General features: G+C 37.8%; 2 protein-coding genes across 5 annotated transcripts in view; both read right to left on the reverse strand.

The window, feature by feature from the left end:
* Window positions 1-378: 378 nt before the first annotated feature.
* Window positions 379-9,129, reverse strand: LOC131317777 (Golgi SNAP receptor complex member 1-1). Of its 2 annotated transcripts, XM_058347407.1 has the most exons (6): window positions 8,926-8,988; window positions 8,845-8,895; window positions 7,418-7,648; window positions 3,464-3,631; window positions 1,270-1,383; window positions 379-813 (listed from the first exon to the last, which is right to left on the reverse strand). In XM_058347407.1, exons 2-6 carry the CDS (start codon window positions 8,881-8,883, stop codon window positions 700-702), a joined length of 666 nt encoding a protein of 221 aa, XP_058203390.1. In that variant the 5' UTR covers window positions 8,884-8,895; window positions 8,926-8,988; the 3' UTR covers window positions 379-699. The 2 variants fall into 2 exon arrangements, with proteins under 2 accessions (XP_058203390.1, XP_058203389.1); XM_058347406.1 differs by having other exon boundaries at window positions 8,845-9,129.
* Window positions 9,130-17,435: 8,306 nt separating this feature from the next.
* Window positions 17,436-27,339, reverse strand: part of LOC131317772 (CHD3-type chromatin-remodeling factor PICKLE-like) — a 37,261-nt gene continuing 27,357 nt past the window's right edge. The window contains exons 25-31 of one of the 3 annotated variants that reach the window (XM_058347392.1): window positions 25,850-25,911; window positions 25,651-25,727; window positions 24,450-24,580; window positions 22,421-22,790; window positions 20,175-20,307; window positions 18,440-18,513; window positions 17,436-17,858 (exon numbers count right to left, since the gene is read on the reverse strand). In XM_058347392.1, the coding sequence (XP_058203375.1) occupies window positions 17,580-17,858; window positions 18,440-18,513; window positions 20,175-20,307; window positions 22,421-22,790; window positions 24,450-24,580; window positions 25,651-25,727; window positions 25,850-25,911 (1,126 nt within the window). In that variant the 3' untranslated portion in view covers window positions 17,436-17,579. Of the gene's footprint in view, window positions 18,003-18,439; window positions 18,514-20,174; window positions 20,308-22,420; window positions 22,791-24,449; window positions 24,581-25,650; window positions 25,728-25,849; window positions 25,912-27,339 lie in introns of all 3 variants that reach the window. The other 2 variants (XM_058347391.1, XM_058347390.1) reach the window with 2 other exon arrangements.

Below are 27,339 nucleotides of genomic sequence, written 5' to 3' on the forward strand. Positions count from 1 at the left end.
CCTTTTCCTGAGAACAAAGAAACACTACAAAGGGGCAAACCCAGTACACGAGGCTCTCACCATTGCAGGGTCTGGAAAATGGTTGATGTACACAGCCTTACCCTTTCTGCAGCTCGAACCAAAGAAACACTACAGGCAACAAAAAAATTAGTCCACGGGCACATGCAACAACTTAGCTCTTGTGGCATGTTTTTTTTTTCCATCAACATCCACAATCAACCTTTTAGTTCCCAGAAAAGTAAGCAATTGCAGCAACTCTGATGACCTAACCATAGCTGCAGCACAACTCCACGGCTCAACGAAGTAAATTTTCTTAAACTGGCCTACCTAGTAACTAAGTACTTACAAGTCTTAAGCAGAAGCAAAGACAATTGTACATGAAGAAATAGCAATTGCAATAAGAGTGATATAGCAGGTGTGTTTCAAACTAACCATCATGAATGTAAATTCCTCCTCTGTAACATGCGAAAAGATGGAGCCATGAATTTCTTGCGACACTAGTTTTGTGGCTCTTTAACATGAAACATCTTGATACTGCGGAGGGTTTGTCTTGAGCCAACTGTTTACATAAGGCTGTCTCATATACAATTATACATATAAAGAATACAAAAAATTATTAACAAACCAACAGGGTATTCGCCAACAATATAGTGGACGGAAGACTGTCACGAGACTTCAGGACAAGACCCGCAACATCAACTATTTGCTCAACCAGTAAATCAAAATGAGAAATGTGCAGACAGAGGCAACTAAGGAAAGGATTATAGTGTCCATGGACTTTCTCTTCTTTATTGATGAGAGGATTTGATTCACCTGAAAGTCAAATTGCCTAAGCATTAATACATTTGATGAAACAAATATATTTGGTACTCCAATATTCCAGTCCATTATGTGTCCATATTACTTTCAGTGATTTATCTTGAAAGCACCTCAAAAGATACCATGTGCAATAGTAAATTTTGATTTGATCTGGTGACCTCTTCTGAGGCCCCTAAGCATTAATACATTTGATGAAACAAATATATTTGGTACTCCAATATTCCAGTCCATTATGTGTCCATATTACTTTCAGTGATTTATCTTGAAAGCACCTCAAAAGATACCATGTGCAATAGTAAATTTTGATTTGATCTGGTGACCTCTTCTGAGGCCCCTTGTGACACTGAAAGTCTATGGAAACCAAAATGTTAAAATCACTTTTCCTGGACTTCTCTTGTCATGAAATCTATCATTAGTGCGACACAAGCAATTGTAACAATGCAATCCTACCGTCGGGAGTCGACTACTGATATTGCTAATCTTTGAATTTATGCCTCCAAACGTTGATCGTTGAAAGGCCAGTGTCCTAAGGGTCTCTTGAGCTTGAGAAATCACAGAGTCCATCTGCAACAAAACCAAATTGACACAGATATTAGCACAAAAATGTAGAAAATAGTAATAATAACGGAGTTAAATGAATTCGGAAAAAAAATTATCAGAATGAACAATGAACCTATTCTAACATTTCTAAACATCGAATCCATATTGGCTTGCAATGAATGAGCAAATGCTCTAATATTTCCTTATTCCTCTTGCAAATTAAGGGTGACCATGGACCAGATTGCTCGGGTTTTTCTGGTAAAACAAGAACCAAACCAAACCAATTCATACAAATTAGAGATTTTAAGAACCAAACCAATTCATGAAACTCATTGAGCCGGACTGCGGCTTGATCCCAGTTTCGAACCACGGGCTTTAAGTTGAGATGTCATTTCCTCAAACGATAAAAAAGAATAAACTAATCAAGCAAAAATTGATTTCCGAAACCAATGTCATTAAAAGTAGCACAAAGTCGCTAAAATCAAACAAACATCATCCATGCTTGAATGGATGACTGAATCTGTTTTTAACGGGTGTTTCCCGTAAATTTACAAGTCTTCATATGACTAAATGTTTATATAAATATGGATATATACATATATAGTATTTAATTGCGGTTCAGATCGGGATTGGAACTGGAACCATTGGCAAAAACCTTTTAGTTTCTTCACTTTCAAAGCCAAGACAAAACCACAGTAGTAAAAGAACTGAACCAATCGCCTGGTTTAGACTTGGTCAAACTGGATTTACGTTTCAACAATTTTCGCTACCCCAAAACATCACTCTATTTCCCATTCCCACCATATAACTTGCCACCTTTGAGAAATCATCCTATAATTGACGAATATTCCCCCATACACTACCCGTGCAACATCAAGACCTCTAGAGAAGTCCACTCACAAAGAAAAAGGACAATATTTTATAGTTACTCTTCCAATACCTCCCCATATCACATGCAAACGTCCAAAGGAACTTCCCAACAAGGAGTTTACTCAAGATGTGGAGCCTTCACACCCCATGGCCCCATCTCCTTGATAGGAGTGAAACCTGATCCACAAAATGCTATTTGAACTCTTCTCTAGACCATAATTCAATGTGAATTTTTTACATTCTAAATTGAAATACAAAGATACCATATTTAGCCCTGAGCCACGTTATCCCCGTGTCTCTCTTTTCCTCATTTGTTTTCACGGTGCATTGATACGTCCACCATCAAGGCAATAGAAGTTCAAATACAATTACTAATATTCAAGACAATGGGGAATCTGGTTACTGGTTAAGATATGAAATTGGGATCATTATGAAATTGCAGCATACTGTTCCACTCACTTTCTAGCTGATTCTGAACTGGAAGTCATTTCTAAAGCACCATCAACTGGGAGACTTAAGGGAAAAATAGAAGACGGCTTGTTTCAACCCCTTAAAAAAGAGCTAAAAAATAGTGAATTCCTTGAAATGGACTTCGAGAGCCATCACCCTATGCAGAGAAGTGCAAAACCCGGCATTTAACATGGTTGTCCAATTGAACCCAAAAGCTACAAGGAAAGAGGGTGAACATCTAATCAAGTTCACGTGATACATCCATCTAGATAGGATAGGTTAGGGATGAAAACAATGACGCCCCAAAATAGGAAAAATAAAGATGCCATACACTAGAGTGGGAAATCAAGGCATTCGATATAAAAGCAAAAGACAGATATTGATGAGGTCGGACGTCGATAAATATAAATAAGTCCAGTAATACATCAAATCAATTATTAATTGATGAGGGGTAGGTTGAGAAATTGCAAGTAGCAGTAGGAGGAGGGTATGAGTAGGAGGAGGGTATGTATTGTGCACTCTCCGAGGCTCTCTCAATGCATTTCTTTTCTTATTGTACTGAATTCATGTTTTTAATCCGTGTGTTGAATGAAATTTCTTTGCTGATAAAAAAATCAATTATATTAATTCCTACAGTAGAACTATTAAGCCTACCGCCTCATTTGCATTTGTGGTTGCATCTTACATACAATATCCCATCAGTCTGCAAAAGGGATCCATACATTCAGCAAAATACCCGGTTTCCAAAGTAGCAAAAACAGAAATTAATTTTCTTCTAGGTTACCTGTCCTGTACTTCTGCTAACAGCAGCGTGCTCTTTCAGCAGAGCCTGTTCGTAAGATCCCCCACCATCTTCCATATCTAATCTTGTCCTATCAAACTCCCTGAAATCCTCAAGCAGGGAGGCGTGCTCTTTCTTAGCTCGAAGGCTGGAGCGGAGCCGATTAAATTCCTGGATTCAAAACATGCACAATATAAGCACCAGCATGCAAAATGTCCTTGGCCAATAGACATTAACAATAGATATTAAGAATGACAAGAATTGATGATGGAGCAATCAATCCTGAAGATGAAGAAAATTTGAAATACTAAAAAAGGGGGATTAATTGCGGTGGATTCCAATTTAAAGGGTTTCAGTAGGTTACGTCCTACCCATTGATGATGGAGCAATCAAAATCCGGAAGATGAAGAAAATTTAAAATACTAAAAAAGGGGGATTAATTACGGTGGATTCCAATTTAAAGGGTTTGGGTAGGTTACATCCTACCCATGAGTTTTCAAATCCTCTAAGTATGTGTACATGTATGTTTACAAGGACGATACTGCCCCTATTTTAACTCAAAGGAAGAAATCTAAAAATATATACCATCCACAGATATATTACTAGCACAGAGATATATAAAGACATTTATGCACCGAGTAGAAACCAAACAAAACAGAACCTACCTATTGCATGGGGTCGGCTACATAAATCCATTTCCTCCGTCAAGCTTTGTTGAGGACATCGTGATCTTTAATATTAAAAACACTCAGATCCTCTCAAACTACTGCCTCTGAAATCTATTTTGGCAGATACCTCTGGTCCTCTCCGCTATGTGCTATCATCTACCGTAACCATATCACTCTTCCTAAATACTGTATCGATCCCTCTAAGATACACTTATAGACCATGTATAAATGTAGGTAAAATCAGGTATTACTTAATTACGTATATTAAGTTCACAAATTTGCCTCTATTTTACGAAGAGAAGGGCTTCCGTTGATTTGTGCAAGGTCAAAACAAAATTTATAATAAGTTTCTATTTGATGATATTTTGTTTATCTACTTCTAGATTGTTTCCTAATTGGCGTGGCGTGAACAGGAAGATGTGAATTCCTAACTGGCAAGAGGTGAATTCCTAATCTCCACATAAAACGCCAGCGACTCAGCAACAGGTGTGATGTTCTTTAGAGCTTTGTCTTGATTGGTGACAATGACTTCTGCCTGATTCTGGTCATGGAATCAATGACTCGCATAGCTCACTCTGCAATATCGATTGAATCATCTCGTGACCACGAGTCAAAGATCGATGGACCACTGAAATAGTACTTCAACGAAAAACTTCCAATCTACAAGCCATCGCCAATATAATATGCTGTGAGAAACCAGTCGCAGACTGAAAAAGACATTGGTATACAGGTTCACCTAAACTCTTAACCCAACCAAAAGTTCATAACCCAAGTCCCCTTCCCCTTCCCCCTAACAACTAACTCACTAATCCGTTGATGTATTTCGTTGTGACAAAAAAAAAAAAAAACTCTTAAACATGTCCCATATACTGTAATCTACCCTATAGTCTATTTCGATAGATAATTTCTTTTAAAATTATTGCTGTTATGTTTGATAAACTTGAACCCCCTTCATTGTTGCCATGAGAGAGTAAATACAACTTACCAGTTTTGCAATGAGAATTTGCTCACTACTGCTACTAATTGGTTTAAGCTTCTTGAGGGCCGATGGTTGTGACATTCCATTTTCCTGATTTTGCAAAATCTCTATCTTTGCCGGAAAAAAAAAAAAAAACGAAAAGTTGATTGATTAATTAGATGAATTATCATTTGGATTAAATGATAAAAAATTCCTCCCAAGTGACAACTATGGACTTCTAATTTCTCCCATTTTATCAGAAGACACGTTTCTTGACTCAATGGAAGAAGTTTATCAGAGCACTATTGTTGCTAGTCACTGGCAAGATGAGGAAGAGAGGCAGCTGTCAATTTTTGAAACAAATAAACATTATAACTTGGGAAGCTATCCCTTGTTTATGGCTGCTTATCTCACCAGGATTATGGTTGTGAAGCTAGATTTTTCCGATTTGGCTATCAATTAAAATCTCTATCTTAGTGCCCCTGGGAAAGAGAATCATGATCACAAGTTGACTATTTGGACGAATTATGTTGGTTACAATGCTATTTTTCTCATCCAAAGTGACAGAGCTAATGACAGCTAATTTCTCCTTTTATGTGCAATAATGCAATCACATCTCTTAACTCAGTTGGAGAAATTTATCATCAAAATTGTTGCCAATCATTGGCAAAGTGAGCAAGAGAGGCGGCCATCAATGTGAGAGCAGTTAGGAGTGCAAACAATCCGAGTCAAGTCAAACCATAAGGTGTGCGGCAATCAATGTGGGAGAAGTTAGGGCTGCAAACAATCAGAGTCAAGTCGAACCATAAGTTGTGGCGTTCGAGCTCAGCTAATTAAAAAACAAGGCTCGAGCTCAGCTCAAGCTTGGAAAAAGAAAGCTCAACTCGGCTCGCCAAACATTTACAGAGCTTGAGCTCAGCTCATCTCAACTCGATAATATATAAAAGAGTCAAGCTCGACTCAAGCTTGAGCTCATGAAAAAATTCACATTCAATGAAACATTTTATCCTATAATTGTAAATTGCCTATAACAATTACAACAGACTCCAAACAAAAACGCGGCCTTGGCAATATTATGAGCAATCTGCAATCCTGACAACTTAGACATGACATGACAATAGTCCAAGCAAATCCTACAACCATAATCGTGAAAATTTTAATTTTAAAGAAAGATACATAATGATCTGATTTACTGCTATTGGTATCAGTATATGGTTATGGTTTTGTCTTCTCTCTCAACGACGATAGAGGAAAATAGTGTAACTCTATCATATTTTCATGTTTTCTTGTTGCACTATTCATACTAATATGCAAATGTTTGGGTGCATTATTAGTTAATAGAGCTAGTAGAGTCAAGGTAATTTCAAGACACCCTCCGGCAAATTCCTTGAGCTGCCACTGTTTGGTGGTTTCTATGTCAATATGGACCAGATAAAGGTATGGAAATATTTACAAAATATTGGTGTGGACATATTGATTGGCTGTCATTGGCTACTGAAACAAAAACTTATGGCATCGTTGTCAAATAGTTTATGCATTTAGTCAATTGCTAGAGGTAATAAGTTGAGAGGGAAAAGCTTCATGCTAGGAAAACTATTGTGAGGGTGAGAGGAGTAACACATTCTCTACATGCGTGAAGGCATATCAAAGAAAAGCAAGGACCAAGTTATCAGCAATAAGCTAGTGTATTAAAGTCTACCGCAGTCAGTAAAATATAGTCTCAACCTCGCACTGTACCTCAAACTATAAGTTAGAAGGCATCAGACCAAGGAGCTGTCCAACTTACCCTTACAAAAAAAGAAACACACATTTTCCTTAATTAAAATTTTCATCACGTTTATTAGCTAATGCTCCATCCATCCCAATTTGTTTGTCCAATTTAGGGAATACAACTTATTAAGAAGGACCATCATGTAATTTAAAAACTTAAACTTCCCAAAATTGCCCTTCAAATGCAAGTTAGACTCGTCAAATCAATCCAAGAGACGGGTAAGAGGGTAATCACAGGGGATTTCGCTCTTTGACTTTTGAAAATGGACAAATAATTTGGACATAAGAAAGCCAGAAAGTGACAAAATGGGAAGTCGCAAGCATAACGATTTTCTAAGTACTCTAGGGGCAGGTAGTAAAGGGTTTTCTACATGTTGGTTCCTTCACCTAACATCCATCATTGAACTTGACCAAAATTACACACGAGTACACACCATCCTCTTCCAACCAACCACACTCAAGCACAAACACATACATGTACATAACTTTTTAAATCAGCCAAAATTATACGATTTATTTCTTATGACCAATTATTCTTTCTTAAACACTAGAAAACAACACCTGAGTAAGGTCTTGAAGAATTTCTTGATGGCGAGTCAACGTATGAGAAAATATTTCTGACCCTCCTGATGACACCCAAGCTTGCATGTGGGAATTTACTTGATGTAGTTGCTGGAGTAGTTCATCTATCCCTGATTCAAGATCTTTATCTGTACCATCATCAACTTTCTTTGAAACTACTTTACGATACAAAGGCATTTGTTCATCCAATTGTGCTTCAAGCTTCCTTGCCTACATGTACAATATATCAGCAACAATGCAAATTACTTCTAAAAACAATAAGAAAGCTAATCACTCGGAAAAATTATCACTCTTCAAAAATAGGAAAACAAAAGAACTCCTACATTCAAAACCATAGATTGAACATAGCAATGGTAATTGCGTAGCCAAAAGAGAGTGACAATCAATTGGAAATTAAATGCAAATGAAGGAGATAGTCAAACCCAAATTCATGGGATTGATCAAGAGATTTCTCTCAAGAGTAACAGTGCTCCACGACCTTTAAGTGAAGAACAATATCACATCACGGAATTCCCCTTTCTATTCTATGTCAAACACTGTGACTCTTTCCTCTTTCAGCTAAAAGAAAATGAATACCACTATCCAAGTAGTACCCAAAATAACTCTACCCGACTTCCTTTACCACGTTAGTCGCCATTATCCAACTACCACATTGGGATTAACCACCAAATGTGTCCTTATTCCAACAGTTGTTCATGTATTCTGAGTTCGTTACTTCAGCTCCTCACTTTCTTTCCTTCGAACCAAAATTCGCCGAAGAAGAGTATTAATTGACAAAACTTCACATTTTTTGTCAAATGAATCATTAATGTTGACAAGATTTCCTTCTGATAAAAATGAAGGATGCTTCAAATGATTCCCAAACCGAGCCTTGTGTTCCAAATTCCCAATCAATTGGTGCCGGCTATATGAATCCTATTTTTCCACTGAGCTCTGTCCAGTGCTACCTGTTCACTTCTTCAAATGATTCCACAAACTACAAAATATCTTTTCACCCACAGCCATGCCTTCTTTTTCCATACATTGACATCAACCCTATATTTTTTCAAACAACTCCGGTTCCCAATTTACAGATCGCAATCAATTTTCACCCAGATTTCATAATTCTTTCCATCAACAAAACCTACGTCACCAATTTGCCCCAAAAAATCCATAATTTTTCCAAATGCATTAATCACAGAATACCGAACCTCAACGGAACCGAAACCACATACTAAACAATATCGTTAGATCGCAAAAGAGGCAATTGAAAAACTTCAATTTCTAAATTCATAACGGTCGATCAAATGGGACTTGGTCAATGAAATTGATCTCAATCCATCGCACAGAAGACGTATCCAAACACAAACGTTACAACATATGTTAACATACGTAAGTATAATTTTAGGGCTGCAAACGAAACGTACCTGCTTTCGAAGGGAATCCCATGAAGTAGGCGGATCCATGAGAGAGAGAGAGAGAGAGAGAGAGAGAGAGAGAGAGAGAGGGACTGCGGGTTTCTTCGGCTAGAAAATTCTAGCCCTACGTCTTGAATTACAGAAAGTAAACGGGATCGACGGGTTCTGAAGAAATCTGAGAGAGAGAGGGACGGGTTCTGAAGAAATCTGAGAGAGAGAGAGAGAGAGAGAGAGAGAGAAGACGTTCCGCGTTCGGTGAGAGAAGATGAGCCTTGAAAACGAAGCATTAACTGCAGATTTTAATCGGGTTCGGTAACTGGGGGTAGTGGAGTCAGTGCATTCTTTTTTATTTAATTTTCATCTTTATTTTGTGTGATACACTGTTTTGTTGGTTTTTTTTAATTTTTTTTAAATTCAAATGATTTTTATTAAATTAATTATCCATCTCGTCAGACGAGAGAAGTCTAAAAAGTATACTAAATTATGACCAAAATAAAAAAAAAGTTCACCAAAGACGGATAAAGTATCAACAACTATCTTATTTATCTAAAGTACTGCTTTATTTGAATTCTTTCAATATTAGTTCATACTTTTATACTTTTCCGATTAATTTCGTCGAGAGACGAACGATTAATGCCAAAAATTACGACAAAAAGTTAAAAAAAGAGTTACAAAAAATAAAAAAATACTGTACTAAGTTAGACTTATAAATTTGCAAGAATGAAGCCAGAATTCCGGTAAGATTTTGTTAGGCTTTTTCTTGTTTTAGAGGGCCCCATAAAATATTATTTAAAAATTTATTGCAATTTTCCTACATTTTGTGAGATCCAAAGTGGACCCCATAAAAAATGTAATGAATAACGTAGTGATTTGGTATAATGTGGGTTGGGGGATGGTGTTGTGTAGTGGTGTGCGAAGCACGATGCGGCGCACATCCGAACCGTCGGATCGTGCATCCGACAGTTCGGATCTCATCTCGACAATGAATGACTCTCGATCGTTGATTGCCGAGATGAGATCCGAGCCGTCGAATGCACGATCCAACGGCTCAGAGGTGCGGAACACGGTGCACAGCATCAACCCGAAGTCCGTGTAGTATACCTAGACTTTGTTTTCGCAGAAATATCTTAGAAAAGTCCCTGGCAGCTGATTTTGTCCAAATTCGCAAAGGATTTTGATTTTGGCGCTCCACTTTTACTGATAACGCTCCACTTTATTCATAAAGTTACTAGTAATTTCACGTTAAAAGTGGAGCGTCATCAGTAAAAAGTAAAGCGTGAAAATCAATTTCCATTGAGAAATTGCCTATTTTAAAATTGATTTTTACAATGCCCACAACTGCAGTGGGTAAAAACTGTAGGGTCAAAAAAGTAAATCACCACAATAGTTGTTTACGGTGCAAAATTGAGGTTCTCCCAGTAGTTTTGTTTCACAGGGGAAAGGAAGATTTGAGAGAACACCTGTTTATGGTGTAAAATGGAGGTTCTCCGTGAAAACTAACACGATTTACAAAATTTGATAAAAGAGTACTGATGTATTAGATCGTGCAAAAAACGGCCATGGTGACGGCGTTAGTATGGTAATGTATGATTTTATTATGTGCAATGTGTCACTTGTTATCACAATATATATGTATAAACAATTTGCTTGTTGTGATGTTTATTTAATTATTGTTTATCTGTCACGATAAGTTAATACTAAATTTCGGGACACACACAATGCGTGTGCAAGTCGAATTTTGTACGTGCGCCCGGCCTCTAGTTCATACTATGGTAGCAAATCAACTTTCCTAAAATAAAAGACTCTCCGTCGGTAATACGGACTTTTTTTAATGGAAAGTAAAAATAATTTTGGTAAGTAAAAGAATCTAAAAAAGTACTAGTCATTCAGACTTCCGGGAGCAGAAAGAATATTTTCAGAATTTTGCTTCAGTTTTTTCCTCCCTACTGAGAACAAAATGAGTATCAATTGGGAAAGTATGGATGGACCCAGTGGCCAATTTCCTGTGGGCATGCGAGTTCTGGCTGTGGACGATGATCAAACTTCCCTCAAGCTTTCTACTTCTTCGAAGTATGGATGAACCCAGTGGCCAGTTTCCTGTGGGCATGCAGAGTTCTGGTTGTGAACGATGATCAAGCTTCCCTCAAGTTTTCTTCTTCTTCTTCCTCAAGCTTACTTCTTTGAAGTATGGATGAACCCAATGGCCAGCTTTCCTGTGGGCATGCGAGTTCTGGTTGTGGACGATGATCAAGCTTTCCCACAAGCTTTCTTCTTCTTCTTCTTCTTCCTCAAAGCTTACTTCTTCCTCGAAGTATGGATGAACCCAGTGGCCAGTTTCCTGTGGGCATGCGAGTTCTGTCTTCTTCTTCTTCCTCGTCTTCTTCTTCTCCTCCTCCTTCTTCTTCTTCCTCCTCCTCCTCGTCCTCGTCCTCCTCTTCTTTATTTTGTTGATATGGACAGATGCACGGTTGGGAGTGATATGAATGCAGTAAAGAATGGCAGTAAGGAGATCAAGGAGGACTGCAAGATTTTTTTATTTTTTATTTGCCAATATACATCAGCGGGGCTCTACTATAGCTTGTTTAGCGCTAGCCCTCCTGAGCATCCGGATGTGTGCACCTCCACCAACATACAAAAAGAATACTTAATTATGACAAACAAAATAACTACCGACAGCCATTGCACCTAAAATTAAAAACTTATTTTCGTTGTAAGATTGGACAGCTTGACTCCAGTCATCAGTACTCTTCTCTTGGGCCTGATTTCAAAGATCAAAACACGAGTAATTTACACAAAATACTAGAAAATAAATATAACAGCTTGTCCTATTATATTTACTCATGTCGTTCTATGTCCGTGCTTTTTTCGTGCTCGTGCTTTTTCCATGCCGTTGTCATGCCCATGCCACATTTTCAAAACAGCCACAAGACAACAGTGCAAATCGATCACGTAAATGTTTTTGCTGGGAAGATTTTTCAGCATCTTCTTGGGTTATGCGCTTCTTCGGATCCTAAGAAGTGGGCTGGCTAACTTAGTTCAGTTTCTAACTCCAGTTTTTTTGAAGGCTAAAAGTTAGCAAAAGAACCTTAGACTAAATGAAATACCGATCGTATGCCTTTTTAATTCTTCATGGTTTTTTTTCCTAAACAGTAAAAAAGAATTTTATTCATCACTTGTAACAAATACAAAGATTGAAAGGAGTGAGAACGCAATTGTATAACTCTTCGTAGTCACTACCAGATCCGAAACACTCCACTAGCAATAGTGTAAGAAATTTTATATATCTACGATATCATGGGTTGTGCATGCGAAGTAAAAAATTTGAACAGACATGTATTCAAATTATCCACGATGTTTGAATTATTCTACACTTTACATATAAGTGAGTAAAGTAGGATGGAAAGGAAAACCGTAACATATTTCAAGGTGTATCAAGGACTACACTCCAGGTTCCCAACCTACATAATCATGGTGGCATATAGGGCAGTGCGTGCATGATGTCAACCACACAATGATGCACTCATTATGAAAAATATGATTGCATGTAGCCAGGGACGGATTCAGAAATGTTATTTAGTAGGGGCACCTTGTTAATCATAGTGGCGAAAATTTATTTTTCTAATTAACCACAATAAGATCGTTACATAATTAAGGCATGCAATGCAAACTACAAAAATATATAACACATACTTTCACTTAAATTATGTAAAAATAAACAAAATCTCAGACAAAATTTGAGAGTATGTTTTCCATGTACATCGACAAGTTTTAGAATGATCGATATAGTTTTATTAATGATATTATTTTAAAATATTACTCTTAGACGGTTAAAAATAAGTACAATTAAGAAAGAATCAATTCAAGTAGACAAATAGTTCGAAAATCAACAAGTTTAAATGCATCGTATGACGAAATTGAAACATAAAACTAGTTTTATATGTATATTTTCAAGATATATGCACTTGTTTATGTGTAGTAGCACATTTAATCTCATAATTATGCAAAATATATAAAAATATAACAAAATTATTTTAATTTCGAGCGGGGGCACGTGCCCCCCTTTCCCTCCGTCCCTGCATGTAGGGAGGACTTGTACGTTCCTCCCATGCTCAAATGGGCCTTGGCATATTTGACATTGGGATTCGCCAAATCTGATTGCTTCACTGACTAAAAAGCAAGTAACGGAAATTGCTCAATCAAGTCCGTGTGCCTGGGCTGGTTGGGTTGGCTGTGCTGCGACTGGCTCTACCTCAGCAGGCCCTATTGCAGCTTGCTCAACGCCAGCTCTCCTGAGCATCCGGATGTGTGCATCTCCACCAACACCCAAAAAGAATACTTATGACAAACAAAAACCTACCGACAACCATTGCACCTAAGATTAAAAACTTATTCTCGTTGTAAGATTGGATAGCTTGACTCCATTCATCAGTACTCTTCTCTTGGGCTTGATTTCAAAGATCAAAACACGAGTTTGAGTTACATGTCTAGTTATCGCAAAGTAGATACTCCCTCCATCCCTATTTAAGTGTCCCGCTTCGTAATTTCAACTTATTAAAAAAACATCATCATTACACCTCTTACATCAACTTTTACCTCCACTTTCCCTACTTACCCTCTATGGAGACATCATCATTACATTTTTACTCACTAACTTTTTAATAAGGAATCTACTTTTAGAGGCAAAATGGGAAATATATCCACTTTTACCCACTAATTTTACAAAATGAACACTTATTAAGGGACAGCCCAAAATGAAATACTGGACATTAAAAAGGGGACGGAGAGAGTAGTACCGATACCACTTTAAGGCAAATTTGAGTGTCACTATTTTTTGCTCAAACATTATTTCAAGAATAAGGGTCTCAAAATTGTGGAAGGCAAAAATATGAAATCCATTGAAATTGTCGAAGAAAGGAACAATTTAGTGAAAAAATGACTTTCAACCTTTTCCTGGCATTACTAGTTTTGTCGAAATGGTATCACCTTGTTTGGTTCAACTTTTTGAAAATTATTTTTGATGTAATGAGTGAAGAGAGATATAGGAAAATATGTATTGAAAAACGTGTAGAGAGAAAAATGAGATGAGATGAGAGTTGAATTCAACCAAGCAAAATGAATTATGTTTTATGATGGACATGAGTCTCTCATTGTCCAACAACCGTTGGTGTTCCGACATGGACATGTCACCATCTTAAAAGTGTCCATGCTTCCTATGGATCAGTGTCGTCCAAGACTTTTGTGATAATAAAGTTTGCTGAATGAGAAAAAAAATTATTTTATGACGCCCACAAATTAGAGGAAGAGATTTGGAAAAATGACGGGTAAGGTCGTGTTTTGATAATTAATATCCGTTAAAGATATGCTAAGAATATTTGTTAATACTGAAAATGTCCTTGACGGGTATTAATTATTAAAACACATTCTGTGCTGTCATTTTCTCAAAAAAAAAAAAAAAGACTTGCCTAATTGCGGTTTTCGCAATCACAAGCTTGAAATTATCATGGAAGCAAGATTTCACCCCAAATGAGTACTGCATACAAAGCCAACTCCTATGTTATTTAAGTCGATCATTAGAAATCAGATTTTGATTGGAAAGTTTGAGGTATAGAATCCTTATCCATATCCACAAGAAATATCATTCTGCAAGTAGCACAAAAGCATGAAAGTGAAAGAATTGACCAAACATATCCCAATTAGTTCCTATCTTTTCCTCATTCCTATTCCCAACGGAATGATACGACGTAAAAAGAAAAGGAAAAGAACAAAAAAAGGGAAATAAAACTCCCATCCGGATTTGAAAGCTGAAACAAGAAATGCACCACGACATTAGTCAGTCTATTAGGTTTTATACCGAGTTATCAAAAAAAATAAAAAAATCATGTGAAGTTCAGATTAATTATGCTACAACGGTTTTGTATGGGTAATACTAATATTTTTCGAAACCTCGTACTAGTTGATATAGGTAAAGGCCAAGGATGAAACGTCCATTAAGTGTGTTTGTTTGTGTGGTGTGTTAATTTGTGGTTCTAGACTTATTGTAAGAAACGCCGATGTTGATGTAACGGTACCTCCTGAACAGAAGTGCCCTCAGTTTATATTTAATTTGCAATTTTCAACCATCGGATTCGGCTTTTATGTAATGTCGGGGGTTGTTTTCTATTATCCCTAAACTCAGTACAAATTTTTGGATGTCTATTGGATTTATCTTTCTTTAGGGAATTGAAGTGATTTTGTAGATGGTTGTTGAAATACTTCGAGCGGATAGACGTAATTGGCCGAGGCTCATGTGATGCAATGAAAATATGGGGAGAGCCTATTTTTTGCTTGCTCCAAATGTGCACTGTTCTTTTGCAATTTGAAGAGATTCCTATTCTTTCTTTCTCCTAATAGTTAGACGCTAGAATATATTAACCAAGCTTGGGTGGCTTAGATGAGCGATGTGGAACAAAGTCTAACACTTCCCCTCACGTGCAACCTGGATGCACATGAAGGTGCGAATTGAGCTGACCAGAAGATTTGCTTCAGGCGACAGAGACTCCCACGAGAGGTGAGGCCACTCAAGACCTCGCTCTGATACCATGTTAGATTTCTTGGAGGGTTCTAACCTAAAACCAATTGACTAAAGATGGAGTAAATATATTAACCAAGCTTGGGTGGCTTAGATGAGCGATGTGGAACAAAGTCTAACACTAACTATGCATTGTTTTTTGCAATCTGCAGAGAAATAGTACATTTTTTGCTTATCCCAAACATGCACTGTTTTTTTCTCTTGCAAGGAAGTCCCATGAGATGAGATCTGATCAGTTGTTGCAAGAAAACTAATGTTGTTTGAGAGGTCGATCCCGTTGTTGCATGGTCTCAGTTTTTGCTTATCTCAGTTGTCGATCGTTTGTGCAAAAGGATAAGTTGGAGGCAAAGTAATAAGGTCTCCGTTTTTCACAAATTCAAGCCAAACAGGAAGTTTGAAGTATTCCTGGTAGTTGTAATCACTGTTTTTTTCTCTTGGCTGATCATGCTTTAAAATTTCCACATCGATCGGCCTTTCTTTTGCTACTCATGACCCCTTTCTAATGCAGAGGCTGCACCCTGAAAGGATTCTGGAGTGGATGAATGAGGAGAATTTGACTAGAGAAAGATGTGGCAAGGCATCTCCAGGCACAGAACCTTAACTTCCCCTGTGTTGGTTTTGTATTTTATTTTAGGTCTTGTTTTTCTCCCATTAAAACTAATAGTATTGCTGAATTTGCACAGAAATACCGGTCACTCCTCGAAAGGCTCAACTCCACACCAAGGCAGCGAGCTAATATAGTTGCACCTTCAGTTGGTTCACATGTACTTTGATACATGGTAATGACCCGTTCAAAAAAAAATTATTGCGGACTATTGTTTGTTGACTTGTTTATTGAAGTTGTTGCGACATTTAGAAGTTAAGCCACATAGTTGTTACAATCGTACCATTCATGATTTATGTTACGACTCAATAGATAGGAATAGATTCCATGAATCGAAAAATAGATTTATTCCGGGGGTGAGGACGAATCAAACCGGTGAATCGTGAATCATTCGGTTCACCCATTCAATCATCAGTCATCATCATCATTCTTTTGTTAATGGAGAAGAAGCAATTCTTATGCTACATTGAAAATGCAAATCTGGAGACCTAAATGGCGACGAAGCAAAAAAGATGCCCGCTATTGCATAAACCTATTGGCAACCCACACCGGGGTTAGTTCCAGGGAGCGAAAATGGGGAGGACGCAGCGACTGGAGAGCAAGATGGGGACCTCTGTTGGTTAAAATGAAGGTCATAGTATGAATTGATTTTGGGATACTTTTTTGGCTGCATGGCAGGTTGAGATAAGTTTTTGGCTGCATTTTGAACGTTTGGATTTGTTAGATAAGTTGGGGATAATACGTTTTTCGATTGTTTATTACTTCTTGGACTGCGATTTATCTAAGATAGCACGATCTACTTATCTCTTTGATTTATGAATTGTCAATGAGTTTAGATGGGATCAATGTACGAACAGGTCGGATATTCGCGACATTTATGAGCAAGTTTCGATGGGATAAATGCATATCGACATTCAACACGTTTTGCGAGAGAAACCTAGGAATTTGTATAAATATTATGATCGATTCTTTTCGTTTCAGTCCATTTTATGTTGTCGTTCGCCGCTACAGGAAGAAAATTGTGGCTTTTGCATGCAGCGCTAGACTAGTTGGCCATCTTTTTACATTCTCGCTTCCATATTTTCTTGTTCTCCTCACACAATCCACAAATGAAAAAGCCATTATATCAGCTACCAAAGGCAAGGAAGCAGACAGCTTTAACAACAAAGAGCTCTATGTTGGTGAATTCCCTAACCACTCTATCCTCCATCAGACATGCAGACAATTTTCTTGGTCCATTCAGTAAGATTGTAAATCTTACATGTAAGGGTTAGACAGTGAGGAATTCATTGGTGCGTAAAGGGTAGCCACGATCATCGATCGAGAACCTGTCTCTTCCCAAAGCACTTCTCCAAGAATCAACAAAACCAACCAGAAGAGAAGAAAAGAACACAGCTAAAGCACCACAAGTCAAAGTCTAAGAAGTCATTCTAGAACTCTCAAATTGTTATTACCCGAGTCAAATGATCTCGGGAAAACCCCGAAACAAATTAGTCTAAAACCAGTTCAGGCACTTTTGCCAGAAACATTGTTTGTCATATCTCTAATCATAAAAATATTGACCCCAGCGGACTATTTCCCCGTGCTTTCATCGGTTGAACCATCAGCACTTGAATAGGCATCATCCTGCTTTTCTTGCATTTCCAAGTCATCTCCAGCTCCATTGGTGGGAGAAGATGGAGCTTCGGAACGAGGCGGGCATGAATCTGTTCGATATCCCGACTCCATTGTTGGCACCTTGAAATCAGTAGTTGCTTCAGGACAAGGTTTTTGGTCATCTCCAGCAATTTTGTTCGGTTCCTCCAACTGTGAATCCGCATTTGGTTTGCGTTCTTGGGAGCTAGAACAATTCTGCTGAACAGGAGAGAGAATTCTGTTTATACCATTACAAATAGTTTCAAGTGGAATGAGGTTCTTCCTCTCCTGGAAACTTGCTGGTTCATTTGCCAAATTTTCCACCATTGAGTCCTTGTTTTCTCCCACTACCTTACACATCTACATTGAGAGAGAGAGAGAGAGAGAGAGAGAGAGAGAGAGAGAGAGAGAGAGACATTAGTGCTCACAACCTTCAGTATACTCCCTCCCTCCCACTTTAATTCTCTTTCTGTAGTCATTCCTATTAACCCGTCAACGGATAATGTATCTTGGTGAGTGAAAAGAATCGAGTTTTTTTTTTCCCCCGAAACAAAAAACGATCTTAATTAATTCTTTTGGACAAAGTGTTCTTTTTGATCAGTGTGGACAGTTTTCAAAATCATCTAGAAAAGAAACAGCAGAAAAGATGGACCATTTTTTGATACACACGAAGAGTGAAAATGTGACAAAAGGAGTAAGATTTTCTCTGCTGGAGAATATGGTGCATTATCCTAAACCGTAAAGTAACATGTCCAATCATTATATAAGTTACCAATACTTGACCATACACACTTTACCTTGTTATAAAGCTGAGCCATTTCCACGCGATCTGGGTTATCATCACAGACGGCAACTGAAATTTCTTCTGGAGCTACACAGAAAGAGCATTTCAGCATTTTCAAATGTTCCACAAAAGGGAGAAGTAAAACAGTGAGCCCATGGTTATCTACGATTATTTTTTTCATAATTCCAGCACCACATATTAACCACGTAAAGCTAGGAGAAACTAGGCAGTAAAACTCAAACTCCTGGAGGACTGAAATGTAAACAATATCGGCCAATATCATTCTAACAACAGTTGGATACCTCAATATATATTTTCGAACACAATTCCTTTGCAAGTAAGGGAGGGATCTAGATAGCTTGATATACATTGTTGGGTCATTACCTAACAACTTAAACTTTTGGGACAGTTGGTAACCTATGTAGCACGGACACAGATACGGGCTCGGACACTGGATTTCTTAAAAAATGGAGACACTGACACGGCAGGGGACACAGAGAAAATAAATAAATAAATAAATAATATTTATTGTCTACGAGTGAAAATATAATTAGGTGTACAAGCTTGAAGCTTCAAAATTTATACACAAGCATCATATATACATTGTAAAACACTTTTAATCCAAAGAACTTGAAGCAATTACACATTTATCCCCCAAAGTTTTAAAAAACTTGCATATTTAATTCTTGCCGTGTCCCCATACATGTCCCTCTCGTGTCCCTCCCGTGTCCCCCTAAAAAAATTAATTAATCCGTGTCCCCCGCGTGTCCCCATGTCGGACACAAAGACACGCCGGCCTCTAGGATTGTCGGTGCTACAAAATTGGTAACTTTAACATGAAGGAAATATGTATCCCAAAGGTCTAACTTTGGCAGAAGGCTTTTTGAGCTTTAGCTACCAATAACATAAACCAGTTAAATTCTCTATCCTAAAACTAATAGGTTGCGAGAGGAGAAGCCGACTCAGGCCGCCAAAGCTCATAAGAAATTTTTGATCTGGTTCGGACCGGGTATGGGTGTCACAGGTAGCTTGCTTTCTAGTGAGTTCTTTCTTATTAGTTCTTCCAAGGGTTCATAAGGGAGAGTAAAGAGAAGGTCTTGACCTAGACAGATCGAAGATAACACTAGTAGATCAAGCTGTGGGTGCATGGACTTGGCTAGTGAAGCACAACCACTCATCTTTCCATATAGAGTGCGACCCTAGAGTAAGAAGAGCGACCCCAGTGGCAACGTTAGCCCCAAGGGTTCACTCCCTTCGCTAGTCAACAAAGCACATCAACAGATGTAAGCACATTCTTGCTTGACCACTAGTTTTGGAGGTATTAGTTGACCAATGTGGGACAAGCTCTTAACAATGCCCCCATGAGAGAGGTAAAAAACAGATCCACTTTACAGGGATCACAATTAGAGATTATGCAGTTTTTGGCAAAAACAAGTGGAACCAATCACTAAAGACGTAGCGATATCTCGGAGGCAACACCACTAGCCTCAGGCATTATCTAAACAAAAATGGTTGTGCTCCGGTACAAACCCACAACCTTGTTAGTTTAACTGCTGAAACAGCGACCCCAACAAGTAGTATGCCCAGTAGCCTCCGGCACTATCTATACAAAATGTTTCTTTTGAGGCCTAATGATGCAATGAAACGAACACATCAAAGTATGAAGGAACATCATACATTAGTGGTTTTGTAACTGAGAGTTACAAACCATTGCTCATGATTTACAGAGAAGCAGTCAGTACACTTACTGATCACATCTACTTGTGGTAAATGATTACTAGTTTTCGCATCAATCTCTGCCGAAGATGGACTTGGTATATCTACAATCCTCACTTCAGCTTCCGGCTCGCCACCAGCATTCTCATTTGTATTTTCCTGACCCTACCATAAGAAATAGCGAGGATTAACCACAAAGGACAGTGCACCTTCTTTGAAGGGATTTTTAACATTGTCTCCAAATGCATAGGAAAATGACAGAAACTAGATCCCTACTTCAGTTACTTCAAAATTTCGATAAAACAAATGGCAAAAAAGATTTGCATATTTGAGCTCTCCTTTTAGTATTTTGGACTTAGAAGATACTAAATACATGATAACATCTTGTAGGACAGAAATTTTTGTCACTCTTGACAGTTGTATGTGTGCTGAATAAATAACAGAGAAGATAGCAGGTAAGAGACGTAATCAATATCTCAACAATTTCGTAGTCAATTCAATGGGATCAGGGTGCAAGCCTGTTTGAATGTTGACAGTTTCGCGGTGGTCAGGCATTATTCCGCTTATACAAATGCATTGCATTTTGCAGAATGGTTTCTGGAATGTGCCTGAGCTTTTTTGAACAATGTTGTCAAAAGATCCATTCTAGAGTGAAAGAAACTACTCAAGAATTTGTTGCAAAAAACTATAACGAAAACAATACGTGAAACAAATAAGAAACCAAAATAGACAGTAAAAGCAAAGTTACTGAGGTGGTCTTATGACGAAAATAAGGCCCAATTATAAAAATAGCATGCTCCTGTATATATATAGTTATAAAAGTAAGTGCCAAAACAGCCAGAACATTTCTTTAAGAGTAGCTCATACCCAATGACAACTATTGGAAATAACAACAGGGTATGCAAAAATCAGAGACTTGTTTCACCTTTTTCAAATGAAACATGAAAAAATGTTTCTACCAATGGAAATAAAAACAAAATTGGGCCCACAACATCTAGCACAAATACCCTTTCTATAGAACTAATTGCCGCTGCCAGCAAGTCAGCAACGATTTTCAAACCATCACAATCCACAAGGTTCTGTAATTGACTTTTCAAGCTCCATGTTTTCTTCAAACCCATCAAGTGTACCATCTTCATATGAGTGTTGGTGCAGTCAAGTGGCCTACTTTACCCACTAATAAACATACTCAATAGAAAAATACCATATCAGATATCTCGCCACTTTTCCTTATTAAGGCAGAACATTTTGACAATTAGCCTTTACATATTTCAACTTTCAAGGATTGCATTGCATTGCATTTACACTAACAGCTTTTATGGGGGCTTAGGTGTGGTAATTGATCTTGATGTCAGATTTATGAAACCGAGTTCAGAAAATAGTGACCTTTCGATCTTGGCTTCAAAGACACCAACTTATGGATGTATAAAAAAGATGTCCAAGACAACTAGCAGACTTTATCTATGATTCTACAAACTGCACAATAATAGAGAATCCATTTAGGAAAATTTTCGCGCAATTTAAGTATCTTGTATGTCACAAGGCCCTAGCCTTAGTAGGTGAACGTAAAGTAATTCAATACGAGATTACAAGTCCAGAAATCATCTTTATAATCAAGACAATCCCAATCTTTTCTATCTATAAATCCTAGTACCTTCTCACAGCTTTAAAACCCCCAAATTCGATGATGATTTGCCTTACCATTGACCTCAAAAAGACGAATCATTGGCAGCAGGAACAAAGTTTCTAGTTTGATTATCCTGCCAGTTTCCAGTGAAACTCACTCGGGCAAAACAGTAGAGGCCGGCCGGGGGGGTGGTGGGCGGGCTTGTTGGGTAGAGATAGAACGACAACAAACCAAAAAGAAAAGCTAAAACTTTTGGATTTGAAATCTCGAATTTTGGTCAAAGCGTAAAATAGTAAAGTCAGAAGCAACATTTTTGCAGCATCTTCATGCTACCCAAACTGCTACTTGAGCATTTCTGAGTTACCACACAAGATTCAACGCACAGCACCCCAAGACACCTTTGTTATGTTTTCTTAGCTTTAGTATAGTACTGAGGGAAAACGACAAGGATGTCATGCTTTTGATTTTCCTTAATTTGAAAGAAAGAAAACAAATAAGAAAAGAAACCTGCAAAGACCAATCATTTTGTTTAACTTGGCTCATCAAAAAGTAGTTCGAAAAGTCCAAGCAAAAAGTTCCTAAACATACGTAAAAGATATAGCAAGCTAAGCAAGGAGACAAGTTTAAAATGTGCAGGAAGTATAAACTTACAAAGGCTTCTTTTTGTAATTCTGCATTTAGTGCTTTCTCCAAAAGAAGCACCCTTTTCTTGACAAACTCAACCTGTCTTCTCTGCATTTCTCTAAAGTGATACAACGTATTAGAATCTGGATATAAGTGTGTTCGGTTAGGAGCATCTGGTGCTCCCTGTGCAGCTTCAGCTGCTAAATCAGTCCCACCACCTGTTTCCTTAGTCTGGTTCGCAGGTGTTTCAGTAGCAGCAATATTTGCAGCATCTTGTGCTTGAGATGCTCCCGGCACAGGCAGAGTTATGAATGGAAGATTGAGCTCCTGACATATGATCTCCTGAACCCTCAGGTCCTTGTCATCAACAATAGCTTGCCATCTTCCGTAGCCATGCCTTAACACAGCCAAACAAGTTACTACAGAAAAAACTTAAAGTACCCATATCAAATTGCAAAACAATGCTGTGGTCCTCGTACATTAATTCTCTAATGTCCCGTTTATCCGGATTAGAGCATTGAATTGGACTATAAACCGGATTAGAGCATTGAATTCGACTATAAATCCAAGGAGACAACATATTCTGCAGTTGGTTCGAGCTTTCGTGGTCAGAATCAAATATCCATCCGATTTATGATATCCATAGAACATGCGATACACAAAACAAAGAGCAATTGCGTATTATTATTTCCCTCAATATTAGTTCAAGGTGATCAGTTATTATTGCGGATTATATGTCCCTCACAACTAGTCTAGCAAAATAAATAGGGCTTACGCCAATATGATTGTTCATTGGAGCTTGTAGCATAACTGGGAAATAAACGTCAAAACAACTGGATTGGCACTCACACAAATTTCCAATAGGTTTACTGGCTAATGCTATGAAAATGGAAGTTACCCTAGTGTTCTCCAAGAGTGGATGGTTGATATGAAGACATACACTTACTAAAACACAAGTACGTTCATGTATTCCGCTTATTGTCTAAGAAACCGTGTCTTTATAACATCGACTTATGAAAGTGACTAAAGTTCCCAAGGCTTGAGAAGAAACACAAAATTAGGATGAAGCTATGTGGGAACCACCTAAAAGCATCCCCTCTCCATCCCTCCCACCCAAGAAAGGAACTTCCAATATCTAAAGTTCATGCTTAACAAACAGTAGCAACAACAAAAAAATAACTGATAAGCAATGCAATGGATGGCCAGTGAATTTTATGTTTCAAGTAAGAGTAAATAAAAGACTTGGAAGTTGACATCTAGAACAGATCTACAACCAATGTGATACCCAAATAAACAAATGCAAAAGTTACCAACTTACCTCAAGGTCCACAAGACATTATATGAAATTCACATCAAACTAAGAAGCACGGACACAGATACGGGTGCAGACACACAACAAGACAATTCCAAAAGGGTAGGCACATACACAGCAGGGACTTGTCTTAAGAATAGGAAACCATATTATGTTAATAGATCCTGTTCAAGTAAAATATTATTGTACTTTGTGGTGTTGTTTATCATATGAATGTTGTGTCCAGAAACAACCTAAACTAGTATTATAGTTTGAAATTCTAACCTTTCACTATTGAGAGAAAATAATTTAAACGGCAGATTAAACAGTCGAAATTTCATTATTCACATTTTTGCCTTTATTTTGTTAAGCATTATACAACCACCAAATTAAGTTTTACAATTACAAATTGACTCCTTCCATGTCCCCACCCCACCGGTGTCTAACTTAAGACACGTCTGTCTCCAAACATGCACCAATGGGTCCCCGCTTGAAAATGACAAGAATTAAGTGGATACGCGGCATATGCCACATGGTATCCATGTCAGACACGCCAGGATATGAATACGGCAACTAGTTTGGCATGTCAGTGCTTCTTAGCCTTAAAACAATTAATTGTGAATATGTACTTGTAATACTTCTCTCTTATTCTTTTTTCTTTATGCAGGACGTGCACTTTCTATCTCCATTTGTTTCTTAAGTCATCAAAGCGTACTATCTTATGAGGCCAAAAGAGAGAATAACCAAATAAAAAAAGAGACATACTTTAGTACTGCACGCAGTAGTAATAGATCATGGTGCTCCTTCCAAAACCTTCCACTTTTCAATGTTGGTAAACGAGATACTACGTCATCTGCAAAAAGGGGACTGCTTGGGTTTTCTGCTGCAAACTTCACCTATCATACCATATCAGTTGTGAACAAAAAGTACAAGAAATGTCTAATACAATGTAAAATATAATGCCACTGTATAAAGAATGATCATAACTTTTATCACTTCACAGAGCTCCCAGCACAAACAACAAATTCATAATTCAGTAGAGCAGATATAATCAGATACGTCTTTAGGTGGACGTCCAAGAAGGTATGTTGAACACATGCCATAACCTAACCGCAGTGGCAAGTATCCTAAAGTCCATGTAATATAGGTTCAGCACACTGGTTAGTCAAAGTCATTTATGTTACAAACATATATCTGCTTAACTTAACTTGGATTAGAGAAATTAAGACAACCCTGTGAAGCCAAAGCTTCACTGCTGAACTTGTGTAACAACAATGAAAAGAATCACCTTGATGGAAGGGTGAACAAATCACTAAGCTGAATTTCACTTCAATCCAAATCATATATCACAGACAGATTGAGACGAGGAACAGATAGGTCTCACGTAAACACTTTCCCATGCGCAAAAGTGAGAAACGGAGAGAGTTGATAACATTCAAGGTTATACTTTCAAAACCTATTGAATGGTCAATGCATATTGGGTATTGGCAGGTTTGCATCCCAGAAAACACTTAAACTAAAGGATTTCTCCATATATGTCAAAGGAGCATACCACCAAATTACCAATGGAATGATTAAAGTCTTCAGACTTCATTGAAATTTGTTACCATCAGTTCCCAAAACAAAGGGATATCCAAGTATTCCATGCATGTGATTGTGTGTAAATGTTTTACCCAACTAAGACTGAAACGTATTGGACTTCCTTTCTTCAATTAACTGACATTTGGGGGAAAAAAAATGCCAGAGACTCCTATCATGCATCTACACGTGAAATAGAAGGTTACAAAAAATGGATAAACATCCAGGCTTCCCAAATTTAAACACTATTAGAAGTTATGAGGGAGAATGGGAGAATAAAATTCCATGACGACTTCCAGGTCAAGGACATCTTTAAAATCCAATGTTAAGTAACTGTTAAATCAAATTCAATGTATCTAAACTCTTATACCAAGCATAAAAAACTCACTTTATCCCTTATCATCATTAACTCTGCAAGCCTAACAAGAACATCTAGTATTCTCAGTCCTTCTTTGGGAACACCATCTGCAGCAAAGACGATAATTTTAAACCAAAACTCAATGGCCAAAAGGAGACAAAAAGGAAAAATAAAGGACAGACAAAATAAAGTAGGAGAAGCACAAGACCCAATGAGAATAAATAATCACCTGAAAAGGTTGGTGAGTCAGTAATATCTTCAGCAATATGAGACAGGAAAAGAGTTCCATACCTGGATAACCAAGACATGGCAAAAAATCAATGCACCAAACGACTAGAAGTTGCAAACAGGAACATAAAAACTACCTATATAATGAGCCACAAGTACAGGGTGCAGGGACACCATATACCAAAAAATACTCTTAATTGTCAACACATTTTCCTTGGGTAAACTCAAACATTGCTAGGTATATATCCCATGACACATCGTAAACACATCCCATTTGGTGGCCTTATCTAAGTGTAAACTGTAAAGTATTTCCTTGGGTGCCTGGTAATTTAGAAGAGTCCATGTCCAATAGCAAAAAAATCATGCTCAATCCTTATAGTGCAACTAGCAAAGTGAGGCTTGATCTAATCCCCCCAAACCAAGACATTCTCAGCAATCAGTTCCTTAGTTGAAGAAACATAAAGTAACATTGCAGACAAGGCTGAAGCTCTTGAAGATCCAAGCCTCACATTGGAAGCTATCCCAATTCTTTTTCATAAACTTTTATTATTCACTTTGCAAAAATCTATTAGCAACCCAGCTGCCATCAAAATATGCCCACTTAAGCGCAGTCTTACCATCTCCACCTCCATTCCTCTAGATGGAGTAAATTTCCCAATCCATTCCAGAGCTTTTCCAATTCTTCCTATAGGTATGTGGAATACTACTTTGCACCTTCATTTTGTCAATGCAATCAACATCTCTCTAGAACATTGCTTTCTACTTATTCAGCCCCAAAATCCTTTTCTACATTGTTTTTAATAGGAGAGCGTGTTGTCTTATGTGTTGGTTGTTCACTATCATTACTTGAAGAACACCATCTTATTCTTGTTTCTCACTAAAGGGCAAAAAAGTCATTAAACCTCATTCCTAGTGTATGAAATTAGCCACACTTTTTTCCAACACTATCCCCTGCATTTGGTACCTTTTATGGTGATGACCCAGTTGGTACATATATACCTATAAGGAAATCTGATCCAATGTTTAAAAACGGACGGCCAGTTCAACCGGTTGGACCGTGGATGGGTCTTTGCTCCAGTCCGGACTAACCGAAGAACCATTTATGTTTCAAAACTGGCTTACATTGTGAAAACCACAAGGCCTAAATGGTTAATTCGTCCAACCGTTGGAACTGGAAAGAGAAAATTTTGAACTTAAGCGACTTTACTGCTACCTGTTAAAGCTGACGACAGTAACCAAAGACAGCTGGCTTGGGGACAAGTGCTCAGACATCTCTAGCAAATAGGCAGTTGACAGCTTCCTGCCTTGCCCTTAGTAACATTTTATAGATGCTTGGTGTGGCTCAAGTTTTATAACTTACTATGTGGGACTAACAAACCACAAGGTCCACAATACAAACTTCACTTGTCTTGAAGAATACCCAATCCCCTTCTACAATTCTAACCCTCCTATCTATTGGCCAAAAACCACAAAAGAAAATAAAACCATTCA

The sequence above is a fragment of the Rhododendron vialii genome, chromosome 2a, assembly GCF_030253575.1.
Source record: "Rhododendron vialii isolate Sample 1 chromosome 2a, ASM3025357v1".
NCBI lineage: Eukaryota > Viridiplantae > Streptophyta > Magnoliopsida > Ericales > Ericaceae > Rhododendron > Rhododendron vialii.